General features: G+C 43.3%; 1 protein-coding gene across 7 annotated transcripts in view; it reads right to left on the bottom strand.

Moving 5' to 3' along the window:
- Positions 1 to 26,811, bottom strand: part of ncor1 (nuclear receptor corepressor 1) — a 68,212-nt gene that overhangs the window by 27,619 nt on the left and 13,782 nt on the right. For 6 of the 7 annotated variants that reach the window (XM_069670235.1, XM_069670214.1, XM_069670227.1 and 3 more), the window contains exons 6-17: positions 25,465 to 25,578; positions 23,763 to 23,819; positions 23,569 to 23,621; positions 22,549 to 22,615; positions 19,578 to 19,750; positions 17,394 to 17,484; positions 16,981 to 17,159; positions 16,805 to 16,859; positions 16,288 to 16,389; positions 5,908 to 6,038; positions 3,864 to 4,159; positions 810 to 875 (exon numbers count right to left, since the gene is read on the bottom strand). In XM_069670235.1, coding sequence (XP_069526336.1) covers positions 810 to 875; positions 3,864 to 4,159; positions 5,908 to 6,038; positions 16,288 to 16,389; positions 16,805 to 16,859; positions 16,981 to 17,159; positions 17,394 to 17,484; positions 19,578 to 19,750; positions 22,549 to 22,615; positions 23,569 to 23,621; positions 23,763 to 23,819; positions 25,465 to 25,578 — 1,384 coding nt within the window. Of the gene's footprint in view, positions 1 to 809; positions 876 to 3,863; positions 4,160 to 5,907; positions 6,039 to 11,191; positions 11,525 to 16,287; positions 16,390 to 16,804; positions 16,860 to 16,980; positions 17,160 to 17,393; positions 17,485 to 19,577; positions 19,751 to 22,548; positions 22,616 to 23,568; positions 23,622 to 23,762; positions 23,820 to 25,464; positions 25,579 to 26,811 lie in introns of those variants that run through there. The other variant, XM_069670250.1, reaches the window with a different exon arrangement.

Below are 26,811 nucleotides of genomic sequence, written 5' to 3' on the forward strand. Positions count from 1 at the left end.
CATGAGCAGCCATGTGTGTCTGCACAGGATAAAAGTGATTTCTGAACGTGCCTTGTCATATGACTGGAGGAGGTCTCCTTTAGCTACACTAATCCACAGACATATGTAACGTACAGGTCTGAATGCCTGAGAAGATCGAAGCAGCAACGAGGGAAGCAAATCTCCAATACCTAACCGAGTTAGTCTTAATAAATCCACATTAATCCCTTTTTTTGGTGCCCCCAGTCTGTGGGTCTTGGCACTCAGGGAACTCCACGTAAGAGCCAATACAGAGAAATCCGAGTATAAAGGGCGAGGGGGGGGGGACACCTGAATGGCATATGACTGGGCTAATGACCACAGCTGTGCAGTCTGAGAACAGGCAACACACATTTTAAAGAGTTTACAAGAAAAAACAAACTTTAAAATCCTCCAGATGGCAAAGTTTTAAAGCTGAATAATAGATGAGGATCTTTGGGGGGAAGCTGTCATGCTCTGTTGCTTCATAGATGGCCTTAATAGATCAGTTCTCAGAAGTCAGAGAAGCAGTGGAGCTAGAGAATAAAGAATTCCTTGAAACCCTTCACGCGGCTCTGACAGCTTCCAGTAAAGCACCAGCACAAGTTTTCGATTTGTGTGAGCGCGTGTGCGCATTCATTCCTGCGTGCATGTGAGAAACAGGCAGGGCGAGGCAACATCAGATAATCAGAAGAGGGAAAAAAAGAGAGGGGAAGGGGAGGAGGGGGGTTGAGAAGAGAAGATCAAGAAAGCAGCAGAAGGGCAGAGAAAGAGAGATAAAAGCAAGACGGCGAAATGAATTGAAACACTACCTTTTTTGGCGACCTCCATCTCCTCCTCGGTCCAGCGAGAAGTTTCTCCGGTTTCACCAGAAGCAGCTAAATCACAAAGAAGAAAGACAGAGCCCCATCAGCACAGATAGAAAGAGAGAGAAAGACAGAGAGAGACAGAGGGAGAGAGACGGACAGAGAGAGAGTGACAGTCCTCCCTTCAGCCGTCTCCTTCTCATGGCCACTAATCTAATAATCTGTTTACATTCAGGGGCTGCCGAGACCCGCTCCCTCTCTTACACTCTCACTCTAGCTTGCTCTCCTCTCTCTCTCTCTCGCTCTCTCTCGCTCTCTATCTCTCCCCTTCCCCACAGCCCTGAACAAACCCTCCTCCTCCTCCTCCTCCCCCTCCTCCGCCTCCTCCTCCTCCTCCTCCTCTCTAATCCACACAGGGGAGGGCCTTGGTCAGCTGATGTAGCGCCAGACAGTGGAGGAGTTGAGAGCCCTGCCTCCTGCTTTGGGAAATGGCCTTGGATGGAGACAAATAGACAGATAGAACAGCCAGACCAAAAACCCTCCCACCCCTTCTACTGTGACACTGCGAATCTCTCTCACACACACACACACACACACAGATAAACACACACTCCTCCCTCTTTCCTCGGCTTGGCAACACAGCTCCACACCCCCGACAGAATTCACAGAAGTGCACGGTTAGTAGCGTGGAGGGGGGCCGAGTGAACTCCAGCCCACTCTCCTCCATGGCACCCACCGACACCGTGTAAACATTCGGACTAATATAGCAGCAGATGTACCCTTGACATTAGCAAGAGGCTTACCCCCCCCCCACACACACACACCCACCCCCACCCACCTCGAAGATGAGGAGATCAATTCTCAGTGTTTAGACGGCTCCCGGCCACACAGTCTGCTTCCCTTAGTTAAACAAACTGGACTAGGTTTCCTCCTTCCTGTGGTAACACTCACATGTTCTCCGCGTGACAGTTAAGACCCCTGTAGCGTGGTCATTAATCTCGTGAGCTATAAAAACAGACGCGGTGTCTCCCTACAGTGTAGCATCTCACCTAATGACACACACACAGACACGTACACTTTCCCCCATGGCTCCAAACGAGATCAAACGCTGTTTGCCCCCACTGAATCAGCAGCTTCCTAAAGCTGCCTGGCTCCTGTCCAACTGGGCAAGACTGTCAGAGAGCCAGCTCACTTCTAAGAAGCCCCATAGCTGCAGGGGTTACAACAGTGCAGGCAAACAGACACATTAAACCCACAATGCAGTCACCAAGGGAGATTACAGTTGACACAGTCCTACGTTAAGTATGATACGACCAGAGCAGGGCCAGAAAGGTCAGCGGGTTGAGAGGATGGAAGGACACACTGCAGATGGTTAGTTAATCACATTATGGAGCAGACCTTGCATAACTCAGACTGCTGAGAGGTGGAGCTCGACAGACAGCAGAGGGAGCAGGTGGCGGAGACACACGGCACACTTACAGAACACTGAATTAATGATTCGGCTTAAGACCAACGAGGGACTACCTGAACAACCTGACGCACCTTCGTCAGAGTGACAGGCTTCAAGGGTTAGAGGAGTACAAGTGCGTGACTGACGACCAGGACATGGTGACAGACAGGTTTCACACAGCTTTCTGAGTCTGAATGATATTCGGTAATGAGCACCTGAAACTGCTGGAACAACTTTACATCTTCAGGCTACGAACAGATAATGAATCCACACGATTAACTGGGAGAAAGCCAACAGAGCGTCATTGTGACATGTCTAAGCCGTGTGTAGGTGCATTGTTGGTGTGGTTGTTAAACAGTTCTCCCTGCTCATAAGAGAAAGCTGAACTGACTCTTATACCAGGTCCGACAGAGCTAACAGATTATTCATGAGAGAAAACCAAAAATATCTTTCAGCCTACTATGACATTTAAGAGGCTAAAATACTTCCCAGAGAATGGACAGTGAGTTCACTGAGCAGTGGATGTGCTGCGAGCTTTTCAATATTCTGCAGGCACTCAGTGGATGTTCAGTATTAAAGCTCCCTTAAAATCAAAACATTTTCCACATGTCTTGCACTGAGCACCAGTTTGTCATTTACTGGAATATATTAAAAAAAAAAGTTGATAGCTCATCCCGCACTCTACTACAATTTTACGTCCCTCCGTCATGAACAGACAATCTGCCACCTACCAACAAGAACGCAGGACCTACAAGCTAGCTAGCTCGTAAGCATCCCATTTTTACCAACCATTTACTTCCTCTCCTCTTCCTCTTCCTAGCATTGTAACAGGAAGCCAGTCACCACGCCAAATCAAACAGCGCTCTGCTATAGGTTAAATTGTCACATTAAAGTTAAAGGTGGAGTATTATGCTAATTTCAAGCTTCATATTTTACTCTGTGATACCTGTGGAGTTTAGCTTAGCTTAGCATAATTTTTTAGCTAAAAAAACTCCTCATGTTTCTCACTCTACTGCTCTGTGCAGGCCCTCATACAGCCTCTGCCTGAAACCACTCAGTCTGCTCTGTCCCTTTAAGAAGCCACGCCCCTACAAGCCTGCTTTCTTCTGATTGGCCAGCTCTCAGAAGCCTGCTGAAGATGTGTAGAAAAAAACTGTGTGAAAGCTGGTGTTCCCAGCAGCTTGCAGACTGAGCTGAGCAGCCTGAGGATTACTCCGACATACTTTAAGCTACAGATCTGAAACTTCACCCACGTTTAGTCTGAACATCCAACATAGAAACATTATATATATATGTCTTAAACAGCATAACACCCCCCCTTTAAAAAACAACACTGGATTTTATATCATTACTATGTGGAAAGTACAACAAGAACTAAGTGTAGAATATGGGGGAAAAGTCCTTAAACATAATGTAACTTACAGGGAGTGAGAGCCGTCTAGTACATGTGTTGTTTCTAGACAAAAATATACAGTCTAACAGCATGACTGCAAACACAGCATGAAGAGATTTAATATTGAATAGTTTGACTTCCCTCCCATCTATTCTGTGTCAGTGTTACTCCTGCGTCATAAGATATTTTCAACAAGAGCATCCCCAAAAGTATTCACCTTTGTTAGCATCCATGGAAGCTAGTGGAGTCTGTGGTTTTGCAGGCTCCTTCAAGGCCTTCTGTGCTGAATCTGGTTTGGGGAGATGTGGAGGATCTGGCAAGGCAGGCTCAGGGGCAGAGGGAGGGGCTTCCTCAGCCGCCACAGATGCAGCTTCATTGGCCATGGAGCGTGTGGTGATCCTTCCCTTACGGCGGCCCTGGCTGTTGGCAGTCTTCCTGCCACGCGGCGTGTTTTGCTCCTTCCCGTCCTCGTCCTCCCCACCGTCACACTTGTCTTTGTCCTTGCCAATGTCCCTGTGGTTTTGGAGTGGGAAAACACAGCTTTAGAGTTGGTACAGTAAATTTCTTTTCCCTTTTGACTCAGCAATTACAGGCCTGAAGTTTTTCTGTCCACGTGCCAAAACAACCAACTTCCAAGTCTTCTTCTAGACCGTGAACAAGCATTACTCTATCGGGGCCTGCACCTTTTATGATGTTCATTTATTCATTTATGGAGAACACTATCTGAAAACAGAAGCTGTATTCTTATTAATACTTGGGCAATAATCCGGTGACACAAGAGTATTACGATGCAGGGGGTTCAGTTCAATATACTAGAATATAATGTGAATTAGTAACAGGGGTGGGAATCACAGGGTAACTCACGATACAATACATGGCCCCAAGTAATGATAATATCACGAGACAGCGATTCTGCGATAATTGATATATTGCAAGACAATCATATGAGGATACCTCAACATATGTGATTAACTGAAGAATATAACATGCCCCTGAAAAGGTAAAGTGAAGGATTAATGTACTTATTCACTACAACTGGGTGCAAGTTTCAAAGAATTTGACACAAACTGATGAACCAACGTGCGTGTTTCCACTCTGTGAATTTAATTTACAGAACTATATAACAACTGTAAAAACTAATAAGGACTTTGAATTTGGATTAATGTTATAATGCCACCCTGAGGAGTCAAAATGGCAGGGACATCTGTTCAGAGTGTGATATATTTATAGATTAAAATATGGATATTTGGCACCAGCATATCGATTACTGTATTGCACGAGTCGACGAGGACCGCGACATATTGCTGTATCGATATTTTGTTCCACCCCTTATTTGTAAGCACTGTAAGCGTTTTCTCTTTAAATTCAGTACGTTGTGATATATTTAGGCAACATGCACATTTTAGAAATAACACAGCACCATGTTCATAAGATGTGAGTTAAAACTGTTTGTATATGAGACCAATGGGATCCTCTGTTGTATTAACAAAGCCCCTGTAACATCACAGCACTACTGGCCTATCCGCTCATAGTTCAATATTGTTTCTGAGAATGTATTAATTATTGAAAAACACGTTTGTGATACTCAGGTGTATCAATATTTTCCCACTGCTCTATTTATCACGTGGTTATTATTAAGAAGACGAACTGAAACTTTCAGTCTGTACCATTTAATCTGAAGGGGAAGCCAGAACTTTCATTTCTTTAAAGCAGCTGTGGCTCAGTGGTAGAGCGGGTCGTCTTGCAATCAGAATGTTGGTGGTTCGATCCCCGGCTCCCTCAGTCTACATGTTGAAGTGTCCTTGGGCAAGAACCTGAAGCACTAATTGCTCCCGTGACACGACATGTCGTGTAAAAAGCTGTGAGTGGTCGCAAAGAGTAGAAAAGAGCCATTTACCGTTTCACTCTTGTATTTGTTCTTCTAACGGTTTGCGAGCATTGTCTCATCAACAGCTCAGGCTACAGTCATGTTTCTGTCTTGAAGAATATCGCTGATATATTAAACTGTAGCTGTACGTCGCGGTTGGACGACGAGAGAAATGTTTACTATTTAGTTTCCAATAAAAGCACGTCTTAGAAATAAAGTAACAGCAGCATCACTCAACTGAAAGCAATAAAGATAATTTTATGCATTTAACTATAATCCTGTGAAACATTTAACATTTGACAGAATTATAAATGACATGAGTAATAAGCGAGCTTTGCCTGCAGGGCCTAATGAACCAGAGTGAAACCGGGACAAGCTACTATTCACAACTTACCTAGAATCCTCCTTTTCATCTTTCTCTTCCTCGTCCTTCTTTTCCTCGTCCTCTTTTTTCTCGGACTTCTCAGATTTGTCCTCTTCGTTTTTTTCGTCTGACTTGTCTTCTTGTGAGGGACGTGTTATTTGCTGAAAACAAAACACAAGGGAAAAGTATTAATACGAACTAAAGTGGTTAGTAGAAAATGGTCAGTGTGCAGATTAGTGAAAATGAACTCGTCACTAAAACCATCAAAGGATTCATGTGTTTTCTAAACCATGCACTCCTCTAACGCTATTTTACCATGAGCGAGAATATGACAGCTGCTTATCTCAAAGCTTTATGTCGGCCTCATGGCCTCACTCTTTACTACACCCCTCCTGACATCATTACGCACTTCCTGCTCTAGTTTCCTGCATGCTATCAAGGAACAGACGTCTTCTAATGGTATCACAGTGCTTGAATTGGCCCTGTGAGCCCAGAGGACCATCTAAAACTGTACAACTGAAGAGAGGCTAAAATAGTCTGCTTAATTATTCACATTGTTAGCAGACGGACCAGGCCAGGTGAACTGTAGAAACCAATACTGCAGACTGATTTTTACACTTCAAGCTACACAAATACTATGAACTGACAAGAGAACAAATATGCACACAAAAAGAAAAGAATGAAGTTAGACGATAAAAGCACGAGTATATTGCTGATCTTCACATTTTCCAGCATCTGCAGGATCTGAAGAGACAAAAACAAACTCACTGATCGGTCTGCTTTAATTACAGAGTGAAGGAATCTGGAGGGAGGCCAGTTCTCATGCCTCATTTGTCTCAGGAAATCCCTCAAAGAGACAACAGGGTTTGACCATGACACTCATTACGACCTTTATACAACACTGCCACATTATAAAAAGTCTAATGTGGGAAAAAGACAATCTTAGTATTTCACAATGAGAAGAAGAGGGAAATGCCCTGGTTAAGATCGACACTGCACACAAAGAAGAGTAAAAACACTGTTTAAAATGAGTTTTAGAGACTGGTCGAACACAGCGACTGAGGACAGAGCAACATTCTTTATCATCACTGCTGGCGCAGTAACCACAGAAAGCTTCCTCCTGCCTGCTCCATGAAAGCGCTGTGCTGGAACAAGTCTGGCTATGCCAAGCCAAACATCCCATGCTGGTACCAGATGGGGCCAAGGAATGTGCTCCACTCAATGGTGAAGGCAAAAGATACGGACTGAGGCAAAGACAGAGAAGACGGGTACGTGAGAAAAAAAAAAACAGGGTTGTGGCCGTCCGTCTCTTTTGCAACAACGTGGTTCTGCACACGAGGAGCCTGGCGGCCATATCATACAGCCCAATACAGAAGTGTTCGCCAACTCAGCAAAAAGAGGCAGCAAGCAACCAGCGGCTGCTCTGGCCAGCTCGTATATGAGACAGCCAATAATCAGGGGGGTTTTGCCTTTCAGGAGCAGAGCCGCATGACTAGTGAAATCAAATAAACAGGCTTTGTAAGAGAGCTGCTGTGATGCCATCTTGAGTTCGCCCTTTACACTGTTCAGTTTACAGGGCTTCATTCATGACACTTACATATGGATAGATGGTCGATGTTGCTGTTGGTTGTGTATTTGTCCAGACTGTTGCTTATAAGTTACTCCTGCTTTTTTGATGAAGATTTCTAGACAAGATGGTGCAGCCAACAGCATCTCAAACGGGGCGCTCATACCCCCAGAGCAGGGGTTCCCAAAGTGGGGTGTGCGAGCTACCTGGAGGGGGTGCGTGTGAGGAAAGAGACATGGTGGTGTAATGGTGTATTAATTAGACCAAGTGGGATTTCTAACTTGTAAATCCTCCAATGGATCCACTTTGTGTCCTTGTGATCTGTTTCTGAGGCTCTGCATGTGTCAATCTAATGTTTGGCGACTGATGCTTTCCATAAGCGCTATGTTATGTTTGGTAATTGTTATTTAAACTTGATTAAATGTTTCTTTAATGCGGCTGAAAATGTGACAGCATGTTCCCCATCTTGTCTCATGAGGGGCCGGTCTGCCTCTCTCATCTTCTCTGCTCTTTAAAAGTGACGACTTGAGTGGAAGTTTGTTGAAGTGTAGTTTCAGTTCCGAATGTAAGAGCGCATTGTTGTTGTTGTTGTTGTTGAATATAATATCTTGATTATTTGTGCAGAATTAAACTTGATGCCTTTAATGTGCCTATAAATAGGCTATGTAGGTTTTTTTGTTTTTCTAAAGTGTCTGGGTTGGGGGTACATCAACCCGGTCGGGATGAAGAGGGGGGCCTGTTGCCTAAAAAGTTTGGGAACCGCTGAGGTACTTTGGAGAACTGCAGGGGGGACTTAAGTTTTTTGATATAAAAAAATTGGGGCCTTGAATAATTGTTAAAATAGTTTAACTGAAAAAAGTCAATAACATTGTGAATGTAAGTTTGATAAACCACATTTTATTTACAATCTTTTTTATTATTTTCAATGCAAACTGTCACCTGTTGAAACAAATGCCCAATTTGTTTATGATGTTGTTTACTGCAAGTTTCAATATTGAAGATGGAGAAGAGGTTGAAACGTAGCAGCAAAACAGCTTCAACTGAAAAAGGAAGTAAAAAACGAAGCGAAACACAGCCGACAAAACATAGGCAGCATCAGGAAGTGAACGTATAAATGCAAGAGAGAGGTGCAGACAGAAAACAACAGTTGCAAGAAACCATTGCACCTTCGAAGTGTTTTCCGCTACAAGGTGGCTGTTCAGTAAATCACACCCTGATGGATCAGGACCGTGTTGGGCGTGTAGTAGAATATTTTGTGCTGGTCAGGCGGTGCTTAGCTGAAAAATGTTTTCAAAGGGAATACATTACTGAAACATTGGTCTTTGGTATTTCAGGTGTGTTTACACATTTTTAGAAAATTGCTTGCTTAAATAGCGAGCCTATTTTGGAAGAAGTCTGATCTGCAGGACAGCGTAAGCTAAAAGTAAGCCCTGCAGAGTCAGGGTTCAGACTGCAGGTGGATATATGTATAAAGGGCCGTGCCAAACTTAAACCTTTGACTCATTTCCTGCCTCTAATAGTCTGCAGAGCATGTTTAAGGGACCTTTTTGCCAGAGACCGGTCTGTTTTAGAGTAATTCTCCCCGTACATGTCGTTCAGTGAGACGCTGTTCTGGTCGGGCCGGGGAGCGCAGCTCGTGTTTGCTTTGGAGTTGGTCAGAGAGCCGTGGCATTCCTGCCTCTTCTCCCACACTGCGTAAAGAGCCTCTACACAGATGTTCTCCAAAAGTCAATGAGGCCCTGTGGTTCTGTGGTTCTTCAGTGTTTTTAAATGAAGCTCTTTCCTGACCTGGCTTGAATATTTTGAGAGTTTTAATTTCTCCCCTCTTTTGCTGATTCACAAGTGCTGTTTGATTTAGGAAATGACAGAGCCACAAGTCAATCTTCCCTTTCCTACCACAGAGCTGAGGCCACCAGAGGAATCTCTCACTCCTGCTTCAAGCTCTCCAACTGCAGGAAGAGGAAATGAAAGATCTACCAAACCATTACAATGCATCACCTTTATCATTAACACTTATTACACTTACTGCTCATGACACAATTACTCCTAAAACATTTGTGTAAGAAGGAAAAGGACAGGAAACAAATGTAAACCCATATTTACCAGCAGCACTTGAAGCTTGCATGTATTTTGGATGAAATGCACTATCCCGCTGATGAAAACATTAATTCATGAGAATTCATGATGGATCAACACTGTCAACAATGACAAAAAAAGAAAAGGAAGGTAAAAATATGTAGCACTGGCCACAGTTACCCTGGTTACTGGGAGCTCTGCAGCAGAATATCTGCTCATCACTGAAGCTACAAACCAATGAAATCGACCCGACTATTGGATGAACTTTACTGCCTGTAAAGAAAAGAGCCCTCAAGAACACGTTTCATTTATTAGATCTTCTTTACAAAGAATACATCTGTGATGCATTCATGCTGTTCACTGTATTATATAAGCTTTATATAGTCTCAGTAACATCTTTAAAACTTTCTGGAACAATATATATATATGTCAATATATTCTCTCAGCTTGTGAAAACAACTGCACATAGCAGCTTTTTAACAAAAATGTGTCCTCCAGACTTTTTTGTCAGTGTCCTGCTCTGCTGATGAAAGTGTGTTAGAAAGTTAAACACCAAAGCATGCATGTTCTGTAACGGCCGATGTTTCTGTGACTCAGATGAAATCAAGCTTAAGGGATCTTCGTTGTAAAACGTGATTTGTGTGGCTTTGGAAACTAGGAAACTTCCTGCCTTGTCCTCTACTTGCAGTACCCACTCTTCGCTGCATGTTTAACACTGGTTCTTCTGACGTGGCTGTTAAACTGATGAGCTTTATTTATTGATTGTATTCATTATGGACCAGTCAGGACGTATGATGTTTGAGTTCAGGATTAGCAGTTTGTCGTTGCGTCGGTAGAAGGCTTAGTTGTTGTTGACAATTAGCAACAAAACACATCTTCAGGACCAGCCCCTCGAGAGAATTACCCAACTACCCCCTGCAACTTTAATGCTGTGCTAACTGCACAACCAACAGTAATAAGAAAACGCTTTGTTTTCTGAGTGTAGCCGGAGAACATCATTGATATAAAGAGTCACAACAATTATACTGTATATTTAAATATGACTGCTCCTCCTTCATTTCTAATGTTGATAAATATTACACAAGATCAATATCAGTAACAGAATCTCCTCAAGTGCAGATAAAGAGCCCGGAGACGATGCTCGGACAAAAACAGTTCTACTACTCGTAATAACTAATGAACAGCATGCAGATGGGGAGGGGGAGTAGACTGTGTAGGCCACCACAAGAGTACGATTGTCTTTTTGTGTCAGCGTTAACAAGCTGACTCAGAATATGAGGAAAGGATCGATAGATGAGGAAACATATTTCAGCATTTAGGCACATTTAGGAAGCGCCGTCTCTAACTCCTGACACGGTCTGCACTCTAAATGATGACATTAAAAACTAGCTTCTACATTTCCTCTTAGATTCACTATCCCTTAGCATGAATACATTCATATATGCATTCCACACAGCCTTGGTTTGACAGTCAACACCGTGTCTGCACATGTCCTAGAAAAAGCTGAGTTTGACTTCCCACAAGCCTCTCGTAAACACGTAGGCTAAACTGCCCGAGCAACAGGGCAACAGAAAGTACGGCACAAGCACAAAGAAGAAGAAAGGAGACAAGTAAACTGAGCGAGTGTGATAGCAACAGCACAAAACTGTGGTTTCAAGGCGAGCAACATACCTGCAAGCTCATTTGCTGGTCATAAAAACCCTTTTGCTCTGCTGTGAGCCACAGCTTTCTGGTGTTGCAAATGTGAGTTTACCCTCCGGTACTTCCATAGCGGTGGTAACGGTAGCAGTAGAGGGGCAGGACAGCACCATAGCAGAGCTCCTTAGAAGGGCTGCCGGGCCACGGCACGGCCGCACATATTCCGGGAAAGCGTGTCATCAGGCCGCTTAAGCCGCCCAAAGAATTGTCCATCTCACATGCACGCACTAATCTATGCAGGGTCACTCAAGGTAATCCCTGCGAGCACTCCTCTTTGATTGGCACTCACAGCAGCACAGTGAGTTTTTTGGGCCTGTCAGATGGCCGGGCTGTACCATCTCAGCTATTTCAGAGAGGGGGGACTTTTTTTCTCTCTCTCTCTCTCTCTCTCGCTCTCGCTCTCTCTCGCTCACTCTCGCTCACTCTCTCAGAGGAGCACAAGAAAGAGGAAATGGAAAATGAAAAAAACACAGCACACACTCAGCGGATAAGCTGCCAGCGCTGACTCCGTCTTGCTGAGGGGTTTTTTTTTTTCACTCAGTTTCACTCGCTCGCCCTACATTCCTCTGCTCTTGCTTTGCTCACTCAGTCCTCTTCTTTCTCTCTCTCTGACTCACTACGCTCAGTCCAACTGCAGCTAAGTCACACAAGCAGAAAGAGACGCCACCAGAACAGTTTCCCATTTAAATGCGTGAATTAGCGAATCGGCCGATACCAAGTGCAGACCTGATGTTATAGTATCCACTGTTATCGTGTTTGTAAAACATGAAAGAAAACATACAGAAATGAGTGCAATAGAATTTTCTCTTAATATATAGTTTGACAATCACTCGTAATTGAAACTAACATTAATAAATATATTGAGGAATAGCTATTTATTCATATCTCCCTGTCACGTCTTCATATGAGTGTGAAGCATCGAGAGACACTGATTTTTAACATCAAACTGCTTCATTTGCTCTTTTTGCTAGTTTAAATGACCTGGTGCCTTTGTTCTGGAACAGAGACATCATCATCAGATCATTCAGCTCCCGTTCAAAACCTCGTAAACGAAGAACATGGAAGTAATCCTCATTTAAGAACAAGCCAAGCAGAAACACCTGAGCTAATGTTCGCAGCAGCTCAGCTCTCAGCCTCTCTGGACCTGCTGTGTCTGTCGGACAAACACTGATTATACTGCATGTGAAACTACAGTATTCAGTGTCACGCTCGCTAACCTATATTCTCTGTTGCATCCTGCTGTTGTTTTCTATGGTCACATGATCAGCTCTTCTACGCCGCTCTAAATCAGTCCTTGCAGGTGCAGCAATAGAAAATGGTGGCAGCAAGCGACTCTGCTGCTGTTATTGTAAAACTTGTTGCTGTGTAGGCTACGCTATCAGTCGGTGCATAGTCCCACATTGGGATCCCACATTGTAGGCCGTATCTGGTATCGTTGTTGGAACTTCTTCAGCAGCTTCCTGGAAAGCCTCGACACCCTGATGTGCATGACCACGAGATGGCCTACAAAAAGCTCTGGAGGCAGTTAAGAGGATCACAGAGACCATCTCATGCTCACATATAAGTGACAGAAGAAATCTTGTGTTTTTATGTGCAGTCAAAAACTACTTTGCCATTTCCAATCCAAAAAGACATTTCCATCACTTACTTTGAAATGTACAAGTCCTCTCTCAACAGCTGTTGGCTCCATCTATACTATGAACTCTAGCACACTGGAGGGATCACTAGGGGAGGATCACCCAACAAGTATTGTACCAGTCACTTAGAAAAATAAGAAGAACCATCATTGTGTTCGAGATGTAATCATGAACTCTGTGACCTTCAACTCCTCCTATGTAAAAGAAACATACCACAATCAGCCCACTGTGTCACACAGCAGATGCAGTCGACGCAGAGACAGAATGTCCTGTACGAGGGCTGTGGCATCATGAGGGAAGGGCTCGGTGAGGAGGCAAGATCCACCCAACGACTGAAATCAATAATGTCAGTCAAAGCAGAATACCGAGACGGTGCAACTTTCTACTAATGGATCAACATTTACATAAAACACCGTACACAATCTCAGTTAGTAGTTTTCACTCTGACGTCTACACAGTTCACATTCCAGATGATTACACGGCGGGGCTTTAAAAGAGGCGGCTCCGGTGTGTCTCTATGCTGACGCTGTGACGAATACATTTCTGAGGAGCCACACGGAGCAGAAAGAGCATCTGCATCGATAAAAAAGATTTTTCTGCATTAGTTGGCATTTGTTTTGTGTGAAACAGTTCAGCGACAGCGCATTAACTCTTGTTTGTGCTCTTGTTCTTTTACATTTGTTGTATTACAGTAAGAAATTGAGCGGAAGATTTTTATGGGCACAATACACACACAAACACACCTAATTTGCAAACGGGGAGTATGTGTGTGTGTGTGTGTGTGTGTGTGTGTTTCCCAGTTTTCTGAGTGTGTCCCTTGGCCTGGTCTCACCTTTTGTCTCCACTGTGTGTTTGGATGCTTCATTTGTGTCTGTGAGAGCAGAACACACTAAATCATAATCGTGTGTGTGTGCGTTTTTTAATGGATTTGGGACGAGTCAGCCAACATCATTATATCATTACAGATTAATCTGCTGATTGTTCCCCAATAAATTAAGTCACACTTTTGTTTATAAAGTGTTACAAAATCTAGAAAAAAAAGTCTGTCACAGCGTCTGAAAGCAGGAAACAAAACAGCAACAGAACTGCGAAGATGGCACTAATGACTTTTTGGCCTTTTTCACTGGAGACAAATTTATTATCCAATTTGAAAGCCATCTTTTGGAAATCCATTAAACAAAGAGGGAGTTATTTTGACTGAAGACTGAAGGTCTTCAGTCAAAATAACTCCCTAACATACTGGAAAACATCACTTTTAAATTAAACAGCGAGAGACAAAGAGACAACATAACTTGTGTACAGTGAGGCTAAAAGTCCGTAACACACTGTAGGTATTTTAACACATCTCAAACTCTGCTTTTCAGACATTCGGCATGCCACGTCAAATAATGTACAAAAAAAACTTCAACTCAAAGCAGAAAGCGCCCGATGTCATGGGCGTTTTTTCTCATTGTCCAATCGGATGAAAGGAGAGGCGGGCCTCCTGCCAGTTTACGGTTAGGTTAATGACAGCTAATGACTCGGTGGTTGCATTAACAACAGTAGAAAAAAAAGCTGCCCCCAGCTGCTGAAACGCGCTCTGTCTGATCGGGTGTTTACTTCCACAAAAAAAGGCAGTGCGGTGCGCCTCGCGTTTTACAGCCTGCAAAACGCGTTCTGTCTGATCCTGCCCTAACACTGCCAGTTCAAGGTGGGATTATCACGCCTTGTTCCCCACGTCTTTTATGTAACTGGGAAGGAACGGTGAGGCGAAGTCGTTAGACCTCTGAAACGGCATCAGTGGTAGAAACAGAGGCGTAACAGAGGTGTAATGACGAACCTTTGTAAATGGCTTTAGCCTGGCCGACGCTAAAGGATGTTTCAAATCTAAACGGATGTTGAAAATGTGAGAGAGCTCACACATGACAATATATAATCATAGATTTGACACTTTGGCTCCTGTAGTGTGGAGAGCAACGATTACACCAAAACAGCACACCACACACTAACACATTAATTCACCAACAACCAGAGTCCGACTCTCACAACTGGAAATCTCTCGTGGTCAAACGAGACTTCAGAGTAAACAAACATGGCGGACGACGGGCAGGAAGAATTGGCGACGATAGTTTTTGGATGTTTTACTGAAAATTCACGAAGAAAAAAGAACAAACGGTGGATGAAGTGGTGGAGACGGCGTGAACACGGGCGGGACATGTTACTTTATGCTGCAGTTGTTGTGCTTCCTTCTTCAGTCAGCTCGGCTCTCATCGGGGCTCCCCCCACACAACAGGATAACGGATTGTAAATATTGAACATGTTTAATATTTACGATTTGGAATCGGTGCGGCCACGACGGCCTTCCGAGCAGATCAGGGGAAGTAAACTCACTCTTATCATCCCTCACACCTCAGGAACATCTGGAGAGATCATCTTCAGATCCATTAAAAAATCGGGGCTTTGCTTACGATTGTCAGAAGGGGGGAATATTGGAGTGTGTACCCTGCTTTAGGCGGCCAGTAGGGCTGAACACTTAATCGAAATTTAATCAAAATCATAATATGACCTACTGCAATTTTCAAATCGCAGGAGGCGTAATATCATCACACACAGACTTGAGTGTCACATGTCCTTGTTTGGTACAGATCTCCGCAAAAATCACACCATCATCATTTTAATGTTTTTCAATGAAAATGAGAATAATGATGTAAAAGTTATCATTCCCTTTAATATCAAAGATCATATTGAAATTGCAACATAAGTCAAAATAATCGCAATCTGTTACAGGATTGTTTCGTCCTACCAGCAGCGCGTGCGCGTGTGTGTGTGTGTGTGTGTGTGTGTCAAATGGCAAAGGCAGCATATCCACGGAGCTTCATTACAGCGCTGTAGCAGACCACAATGTAAAGAGGGCTATTGTTCAAACAAGGAAGTCAAAGTGTCGTTACATCACAATCAGATGTTTGCTTTCTAATAGTTCAATAAAAGGTGTGGAGTAACTCCTCTGCGTCCCGACGGCTCACTCTGTTCCATGAACAGTTTCAGCAACGCAGGAGCCAAATAATTAGCCCTGAGTATCAAAGAGAGGTGTGGCACGTGTGTGACATGTGGTATATCTGAATCTGTTACACACTAATAAATGTGCTGTCACACTGACAGAGAGACATGGAACAGGTGTGGCAAACCAAGTGATGTCAGCATGTGAAACCATCAGACCTCACAGTCACCTGACAGAGTTGTTTCCACTGCAAACACCCTGTAAATACTTCTGCTGCTCTATAAAGTTTGATCAGAGATCAAGGTGTCAAAACAAACAGGGGAAGTTTTGCAATTCTTGACTTAAATCTGAACTAAACTTCATCTTTAAGGTTCTGAAGACAAAGAAGAAGTGGTCAGCTGTCTGTCGACCACAGAAGGAACAAACAGGAGAGAAATGTTTAGTTTCAGGTTTACCTGGTTCCTTCCTCTCCGTCTTCCGTAGTTTCGTCTCACTAGCGTCTTGTAGTTGTGGTTCTTCTTGGTCAAGTAGTAGTAAAGGACACAGTCAGCAACACACTGGAACAAGAAAGGGTGCGTTATTATGAATAATGAGACTGAAACTACACCCAACATATTTAAGATTTTTTGTTGTTTCTGAAAATGTTGTCGTCATCAAGACGGAGTTTAGATATGAAATGTTTTCATATATCTATTTCTTATAAACAAAAGCACAACTTAATTACTTAACTTAAGTAATCAGTTGGGAAGGATCTTAAAATAATAGATCTGATTGAATGACCACCGTCTAACACGCCGTTACAGCCAAACAGGCTTTTACTGTGAAAAAGTCATCAAAGGGCTTAAACGGGTTGAATACAAATACAGTTTTAGAGTTCTGGTTAAATGGAAGGCACCAAAAAATATATAGAAAATTAATCCCTCCAATGTATTGCAAAAATAGACACGTGCTAAAAGACGAGCAGCCTCTTACCTTTCTCTCCAGGTACGAGGCAATCAGGCCAAAGTTTTTGGGGTGTTGGACGAACCTGGAATAAGATAACAGGTGTCATTCATGTGCTATATGCAGAAACGTATCAGTGTCCAAGGTGGCATTTAGCAGAACCACATCTCCACTGCAGGTTTACAAGGACAAACTATGGCACTCACTTCTCCTTAAAGATCTCCTTTTCGTGCTCGGTCCAAACATTCATGAACTGCCGGGCTTTGTACACCTTCATCGGGTCGTCCATCAGGCCATTCATGTTGATGAACTTCACTCGCCTCTGCTCAGAGTCGTACATCATGGGAGGGATGACGGACAGCTGTCTCATCTGCTTCTCATTGTTCTGCAGAACACAGACAGGAAAAGTAGCCTCAGTTACTCCAATGAAGACAGAGTCTTTTATTCGGTAAACCGTCTGTCTGCTTTTGAAATCTGCTCCTTCACTTTCTAAGTGTGTTAATTATTTGTATTTGTGCGTAAGAGACATGTCACAGAAATCTGACCCTCTTAAAAACCGTGACACTTTTGTCACCAATCTTCTAGTAATATATGTAAAAGGTGCTCGTATCGTACTTACCTCCTGCTCAGACAGGCCGTCTATGATTTCAGAAATCTCATGCTCACTTCTTGCAATTGTTGCAGAAAGGCCGGTTCCTCTTTGTCCAACCCTGCAGACAACAGTGACACGGTGCGTTATGCGCTTATCCAAAATCTCTCATTAAACTTGTAAACTGCTCAAAGATTATATCAGTTATGTTCCGCTCTTCAAAGAGGAAATAAAACGTTTTCATGATTTATTCAGTTTCCAAAGAGAGCCCGAGTCAAGCTGCCGAAATGAGACAAAGTTGGAACACTTGAATCTCTGTGAACAAACAGAATCATTGTACCCATTATTACTGAATAAAAGAGTCTGTCTGACCAGTTATTACTTGCTTCCTCCTTCACGGTCTAGCAGTCTTTATGAACAGTGCTAACATGCAAACTCTTACTTGGAGATTTCAATGAAAGAACAAAGCGCCAGCGCCAGGAACAACCAGACGCCAGACCCTGACCCTTTCTCCCACCCTTGCCAGAGGCACCCGTACAGCCAGCGTCTCCGCCCAAAGCAGGCCCCTGAACACCACCTAGTGTCCTCAACTTAGATGATAGCTGCACAGACATCTTAGATATGGAGACTATTGTAATATCAGTGTGTGGCTACAGATCTTTTCAACATTGTTAATGCATGAAGAGATTGTTAGAGAGGATATGATTTCACTCTAGTCCCTTCATCTGTGATGGACAGAGTTCATCCTTTCGTCCTGTGCTGTGCAGTATCTGATATTAGTAAAAGAGGTTTAATAAAAGACGAGCACGAGCACAAACTGTACTGAAGGTTTACTTCTGATCTCATGTAAGAGTCGACTCCGAGGTAGAAATATCTGCATCCAGTGTTCAGCAGCCATGTGCAGCGTCAGGAGCAATATAATCGTTTCTTAATTATTGTGTACAATTATGTTCTACATCATCTTTAAATTCATATTTTCTTACTACATTATAACTGTCAATACTACTGTCAATTTAACTGCCATCACTTCCTGCCTACTTTTCTGGATGACTACTGTAATATAATTTTACGATCAGGCCCTGTCTCTTTAGCATTAAGCCATACACTTTATATTTTCACTTATATTTGTTGCTTTTTGTATTTCTCTAATTTGTACTGTACTTTTTGGAGCTATCTGGCACTATAATCTTAACTTACTCCTCCTTACATCTAGACACAATTCATACATTTAAATGCTTGTGGCTGCAGCAGCCTGTAAGAAGTCTGTCCAATCATTTCCCGAATGTTGCTAAGTGCTTCTCGTGGTGGATTCGTGTTGGGTCTCTCTCTAGTTACGTAACAGAGAGTACGGTCCGGACCTGCTCTTTTTGTCTTCAGATAACTTTGGTTATGATTTGGCGCTATTCAATAAAATTTGATTTGATTTCTTACCTGCCTGTCTGTCTGTCTACATACCGTCATAAATGCCTACCTGTGTGCACTCTGCTAGTGCAATCTTTGTGCATGAGCAGATCCTTCCACAAGCGAAAACTAGTGAGCAAGTTGCACAGGAACGACAGAAAAGGGGGTTTTGTTACGATTAGCGATGCCAACAACACGCTGTGGTCTCTTCCCAGCACTCTCTTATGAACTGATGTAGGACCAGAAGCACAATTTGGGGGCAGTGGCGATGACATTTATTTGGCCATTTTTGCCTTTATTGATGAGCTGGAGACAGACAGGAAACATGGGGACTAGAGAGTCATGACGCGGGGGAGCCTGCTCTACCAACAGAGCTAAACCAGCTCCTCGACTGTGACTTTTTTTTCCTGTTTTAATACTTTTGAATTGTTGTTTTTTTCCAGAATTGCCTCCCACAGCTTTGATCCACAGAAAAATGACCTTACTGCAATACATTTTATATTGCAGGCCAAGATGTCAAAGAATCACTGGTTCTAAAATGTAAATACTTCCTCTTTTCTTGGTCTCCTCTAGAAACAAACACAAATTCTTTGTATTTTAAAATTTGGTCACTAATTAATTATGGACATTACAGCTCATTACAGCGAATGACAACAATCATAACTTGCAGCCTGAGTCAGTATGAAAACACAGTCCGCCCTTTAACCATTATGCTCCTTGCAAAAGAGCAGAACACAAGTACTATTTTTATGTGCGTTTCTGAACCAAGAACCAATCACAGCCAAACATCCAATCACAGGAGGAGGCCGTTACCTCTGAAAGCGCTCCTGCTGCTCTCTCTGCTTGCGGATCTCGGGGAATTGCCGCTCATAGTACTCCCGTGTTCTGCTCTCCTTGGCTTTGCGTCTGGGGTTGTTCTCCATTCGCTCCACCTTCTTCTCCCACGCTTCCATCAGCTGGTCATAGCGCTGGCAGATCTTCTGTTCCTGTGTGCACAGCATGGAAAATGCTACAGTAGGAGTGGGCATCCATCATTGCGGCAAGAGCCAAAATAACTTCTTGCCAACGCAACGAGCCAAAAGATCCACAAGGCATGTATATCGGGAGGGAGCTGGTGTGTTCATATCCACAAATAAAAATCAGTAAAACCAATCGAGAGGGAATTAAGCTCTTCTGCTCCTATAATGTCAAGTAATCATCGGTTTCTTTAAATAAATAAAGCCGTACAGAATAAACAGGTTTAGATGCCACTTGTTCAACAAACTCTCAGCTGTCTGATGGAGTAATGGAGCTCGGTGTGTCTGAGGTGCAGTAGATGTAAAAAGAGACAAATTAGATGCAAATATAGAAGACAATTATTACAATCTAACCATTGAGCTACCTGGCAACAATGACGGTGACGTCTCTAATTCCTACAGTCTGAAGGTGAACATGAAGGCATCATTTTGAAATACACCTGTCAGTGAAGTCAGTGTCATAGCTAATCTCTGGAAGATGATATGACGACAAATGAAAAAATAAGCGGCTGCAGAAAGTTGAAGTGGGAGCAGAGTCGAGAGAGTACACGCTGTTCAGGAACTGGGCGTGTTTGTTGTGGGTTTGTGTTCGTCTTTCATGTTGCCTAATTCAGTGTCCCGGCTCGGGCACAGTTTGTTCTGATGCAACTACTACAAAACATTTGAACAGCTCATTACAATCTTGTTATGCAAGCCTACTTATCAGTCAGCACATTCATGTACTGTATATGTTTTAATTAGATTAATTTACAAGAGTCTTATTTAAGGGTTAATGTTAATGTTCAGTGAAGATGTGGAATGACTCCTGTATTAGGAGGACAATACAGCCTGGTTTCCACTCTCTGCAGCGAGGGACAAACAATTCACCTTCCTCTTGGCACGAGGCCATGTGCACTCTGCCATTGTTCAGGGTCCATCAGGTCTGTCTGACCCCGACAGAGACCAGCCAGAGAAAGGTTGGACTCACTGAGCCAGGTGACTCAACATGGGGTGATGCTGAAATATTTAAATCAGCGGTTACTGATGACAGAGAGACAGTCAGCTTGTTTCTCTGCACTGCTCTTTGATGCGACTGTATTTATTATTATGCTGCATATAAAAGCAGCTCTTGGCACAAACAATGGTTTTTAACAAACAGGGGAAACCACGGCCTTTCCTCTTGTTCTGCAAATACATCAGTGCATTTTTTAATAGCCCGGTTGCCAACGTGGCTCAAGGGATGGCAGTGTTGGGTTGAGAAAGCTATTGGATGGACCGCCACGAAATGTTCCACATTCATGCTCTACGGGGGAATCGTCAATTGAGTTTAGTGATTTCCTGTCTTCTCCTGAAGTTGTCGTTTGTGGTTTTGAGTCAAATTTCTCAACATTTATTGGATTGATTGCCATGAAATTTTAGTTCAGACATTCATGCCCTCTCTTGGATGAATAAGTTTGGTGTGGAGAGGGAACTGGAACAGCTTACTGGAGCTAGGGTGATTCAAAGTAACGCAAGAGTTCTCCTCAGAATCCAATGTCAATAAGGCGACATGAGATATTACAAATGAGGAGCAGGTTTCCAAAAAAGGTCACCTCACCCATTGCAACCAATTGTCTGCTTTAAACGTTGTCTAAAGGGTGTGGCAACTAAAAGAGTAGCACTACTAATTTATTGATCTCAAACAGAGGCAAGCAGCAAAGGTTAGATATTTTTGACACTACGACTTGCAGCCTGAAAACACTGATAAAAAGCAGCTAATATTAACGCCATCAAAACCTTTTAAGGGGACATTTTTGCTCTGCAAACTATTTTCTATTATTTTTGCATTTGAATCACGTTGGTAAAATTTCATACATATCTTAATTTAATTATTTTTCAGAGCCTCTCCTTCCTCCTGAAACGAACAAGCTGTTCAAAGGTTAGACCTTAGCCACGATTGGCTGACAGTATTTGGAGTGACCACGTAGCCCCTCCCCCACATGAGGGACCGGCCACACTGCTCTGTCACTCCAAAGTTCTAGAAAACATGGCTGCTCTAGGATCGGTTATTCGGCACTTATACGTAAGAGCCAGAATCACCAGGAGGTGTCGGAATGGTATGCTCAAATCTCGACAACGACTCGACTACGAGCTAGTGCGAGAATGCAGCTGAGGGGAATGACGGTGAATGACGATTGGTTGATTTCAGGGAAAGCAAGGTTCTACGTAGAAACCTGCAGCCGTCTGAACGGCCAGTTTCAGAGGCGACCTTTTTGGGCTACATTGCCCTAACGTACTTAAACAGTCCTTCATCATGGACACTCTAACAACTACAACTTTTGTTTTCTAAATTTTAAGATGACCGAAAGATTGAAATTCAACAAAACTATGTAGTTAAATTTCTCTTGTGTATGATTAAAACTGTAGTGTTGAATGTTGGCAGAGTACACGCTGTGTTTCAGTATAAAGGGAGGCATGTCGAAGTATCCTCTGACAAATACTGAGCCTCAAATAGCTCCTGGAGGCATAGCCATTGATCATGAATGTGTCTGAATGGTTAGTTTATCAGCTGATCATGTCACTAAATTAGTGTATGAATGTGTGTGTGAAAGGGTGAATGTGACATTTAGTGTAAAAGTAACTTGAGAGGTCTGAAGGCTAGAAAGGTGCTATACAGGTGCAGACCATTTATCAAACTACCACGAGTCAAAGGTTGAAATGATGTTACACTGACGATAGGTTTGGGTTGTGTTCAGCTGTTGTGTTCAGGGCTTCCACCATGCTTTCCTTGCAGCAGGAGGGACACTTACCCTTTGTTTGCGAGCGTGATTCCTCCTCTTAAAAAACAGAATCAGCTTCTTCCTCATGACTTGGTTCCTAAAAGAGAACGGCAGTGAAATGGATATTACTCAAGATATTACTTTGTTCATTAGAAAAATGTGGCATTTACAAGAAGGCTAAAAGGTTGCATAACACTTAAAGAAGCAGTGCCCACAGAAACCTATAATTTCAACAGGGAAGAAACCCTCGAAGGCGAGAGACACAGATGTCCTTCAGCGAGTACAAGTTTATCTTTTAAGAATAAGAACAGTCTTCGAGAGGTTGATTTATTTTCTAAGAAATTAAAAGTAAATTTCTTATCTCCACCAAATACTGGGAACTCTTGTGTTTACACATGATGGCGGCTGCAGGGAGAGAAAAGTGAGCGAGCTGACCCTGAGAGCGTGGCCTGTGCAGCAGCTTCACACAGGGGTGGTCTCTGTCCTGATAAAAGAGCGAGCCAGCTGGGCCGCTCTCATGGTACACACTGATAAGGGTTTGATCCTAGACAGTGTGGCCTTCAACCCAGCAACACGACCCTGCTTTAGACACACGTACGTTCTTTCACTTCCTCTCTCTCCTGGGTGTCAGTGGGGCAGCCTATTCAGGTGACTCAGCAATCAGATTAGACAGAATTATCGAGCTTGTTTGGCAGCGTTACCTCAAACACTTTCCTAAGCTGAGACTTCACCTATCCTGTTAGCGCGGGGAACGTCATGTCAGCTGCAACGTTCTCTAAGAACACCTTTGATACATTTATGTATGTTCAGAATCCTGAAGTGTTTGGTGCATTGATGACGACACTTTAATTTTAATGCTTAGTTTGCCGCTTTGGTTTCTGGAGCTCGGACGAAACATTAGGGTGGTTTATTTGATCTGTAATCTGTGTGTGCTTCGGTTTCTGATCTCTGTTATATTTTTTATGCATGACACAATAATAAAATCTTATCATCATGTCAGGCTGACTAATGGTCTTGAAGAGGAGCTATGGAACAAATGCTGATACTCACGTCTTGATGTTGTCGTGGTACACCTTAGTGTCAGATGGCTGATTGTACAGAGGCTAAAAAAAGAAAGGCAGACCAGGAAATAGTAGTGGATTAGTCATTATCTAATAGGCGAGTAGCAATATCCAACTAGCTGCTGAGCTAAGATTTACTTCTTCCTCAAAGCTCATGAAGGGGCAAAATGTGTGGTTACGTACCAGCTCAACCTTGGGGCCGAGACCCTCCAGGATTTTATGGGCCTCCTCAGCTTTTTTCTACAAAGAAAGAACAAACGTTGGTTGGTTTTCAGGAGGTTTTACACATGAAGGAGGAAACACAATGTGAGCAAGAACAAAACAATTTCACCTGGAAAAACATCCTAACGGATGATCAGTGTCATGTGTGAGTGTGGACTGAAAAAGGAAATGGTTCTGTGCCTACAGCCTGGAGGTGGAAGCAGCTAACAAAGGTAAACAAGACCATGCAGTGTTTACACAAATGACCATTTATTACAGCATATTGAATGTTCCAATTTAGTAACTGATCGCGTGTTTGATCTTTAACAAAAGGGAGAAAATAATCAACTGCAAATAACTAAAAATGTCAATTAATTCTGCATGAAGAAAAACTGATCCTTATGTGATCTATTTTTAGATGCATTAGTTTGCCCTTTAAGTAACATTTTGGATTGATAGCTTTGAGAAGAGAGCAGCCGAACGTGCCTTACAGGGAAACAAATATGCAAACACATATAAAGAAAGAATGTACCCGCTGCAGAATAATTATCAGGGTTGGTGACAGCAAGTTTTCCTGGACCAGTGCATACACAGCTGCTCAGCACGCTGCTGGAGCAGCTCCACAGCTTAAAGGGTTAATGGCTGACTGAGAAGGAAGGCGTGTCTCAGCGCTCCCCTACCACAACACTGTCTGACACACATGAACTACAGTGACCTCCACAACACACACACGCACGCACGCGCGCGCGCGCACGCACGCACACACACACACACACACACACACACACACACACACACACACACACACACACACACACACACACACACACACACACACACACACACACACACACACACACACACACACACACACACACACACACACACACTGTCCTATTGTTCAGCTGAAACACAGATAGTGAGGCCGGCCTCCACCCTTGACTTGGTTTAATGTTTTCTTAATTGATTTGTAAAAAAGTTCAACAAAAATAAAGAAAAAATATGTGAAAAAAACACATGCTTACTTTTTAACACTGCGACTTTAAGAACATCAACACTGCAAAAATAGCAGACTCTTGAATGTTATTCCTAATAATTAAAACATCCTTATTCCAAATGCTGTTTTTGACAGGGGTTAGGGATACTTTGGGGATACTTTGGGGATACTTTATGGATACTTTCTGGATACTTTGGGGACACTTTGGGGATAATTAAAGCTTTGACTAAAAGAGAGGAAGTCCTGGCTGAAAACATCAGAAAGGCTGCTATCTTAAAGTACCAACAGGCACATGGGAATAAAACTAACCTCCACACCACAGAGACGGAGTAAGAGGCTACAAAAGCACTAAGAGCTGAACACAAAATATTTAAAGACACATGTTAAATAAAATTTAAGTGCAAAAACTCTCGGTTTGAGGGGGGAAACTATTACTAGTTGGCCAGGTCTCCATGTTTGTCCCCTGCTGTGAGGACACAGCAGAGGCACATGTGTCCAGCTTGGAACGCCTCCACTCGTTTTAAGGGAGTGAACTCAGGCCGATGGAAAAACAAAAGTAACTTCTTCCAGCTTTTATGATGCACAGAGACGATGGATGAAACAATAGCTGCCATTGTTGAGGACACAGTGTCCAAGGAGAGCTCATGCCTGTTGTTGGCGTGTGAGTTGTTGCATCAGATGACTAACCCTGTTCTCATCGTAGATGATCTGGACGATGCTGCGGTGCTTGTGCTCCACTGGGGGAGGGGTCACTGGCTTTTCTGGCTCCACTGGCTTCGCTGCTTCCTCCTCCAGTTGTTGCTGAGAGACATCGACATCATTAGTTTTCACCAATAGAACACAAGGAAAAACACTCACAAAATAGACACACGAAAACATTGGTGGCTTGCCTCTTCTACACCAGTATATATATATGATCTCACGATCACACATATTGTATGATTATAACTGTATTTGTATTAATATGAATAAAGAGAAAGCACACTGATGCATCAACGCTGCGTTGCTCTGATCTCAGCCTCTGATATCTGAGATCCATGCAGGCTTTATCCCGCTATCTCTACAGGCTTGTGTAAGTATAACAGAAGTGCAGGTTCCTGACATCGAGGCCAGTGCTGACGCCGACAGACAAGCTGAACTGGTGTTTGGCCGGTCAATGTTTACAAGTTAAAGATTACGTAAACTACCAGGTTGCATGGAAGAGATTTGAGGTATTCCTCAAATAAACAGATAAATGCATCTTAAAACGCAGACTGAAAGAACGAGCTGTGTTCTCTGTCAGTCGTGCTCAGCTTACATTCCTGTCTAATAAGGGGGAATTCAAAACACGATAACAGGGAAGAACAGCCACTAACCGAATTAAAAACAATCTAATTTAAAATGGGAAGATGTGCTGATGAAAAAAAAGTTTAGTGGGAAAAGTCAGAGTAGTTGATGGGCACAAACTTGTTAAGCCATAGATCTGGAAAAACATCGTACAGCCCGTCTGAACGGCTTTAAGAGCAGTTTTACTCTGCGGCTCCGCCACAGCGCCGTAATGAAGCTCCGCCGTCATGCAGCCTTTGCCATTTTACATTGGACCAAGCCACGCCGGCGTAAAGCCGCCCCAGTGTGTGTTTCTACAAAGTGTTCTGGCATCGCAGAAGCAAAACGGGAGCGAGGTGTAAACAAACGTTTCACACACACACAGCGCTGTTCCATCCTGCTGGCTCCGCTGTTAACACAGACGCCATTTCGCTTGTTATTACCTCCGACGCCGGCTCAGAGGTGAAACTTCTTCGCCCCACCATTCCACCTTTATGTGTTTTACACCAGAAGACGAGGTGTAACAGAGGTGCAATAATCTCGCCTGGAACTGGCAGTGTAAAAGGGGGCTGAACACTGTTGATGCAGACAAGTACAACCAAGAGCTCTGTGTGCTGATTACACTTCCTGCTAGCCTGCAGAGTTAAACACTCATACTTGTGCGTTAAATAAATGCAGAGCCTGCGCTCTTAGGTAGACTGAGCATTTATACCTGTGGGCTGGGGGGAC

The sequence above is a fragment of the Semicossyphus pulcher genome, unplaced genomic scaffold (assembly GCF_022749685.1).
Source record: "Semicossyphus pulcher isolate SPU_LCO1_2020_fin unplaced genomic scaffold, fSemPul1.0.p SCAF_10, whole genome shotgun sequence".
Classification (NCBI taxonomy): Eukaryota; Metazoa; Chordata; class Actinopteri; order Labriformes; family Labridae; genus Semicossyphus; species Semicossyphus pulcher.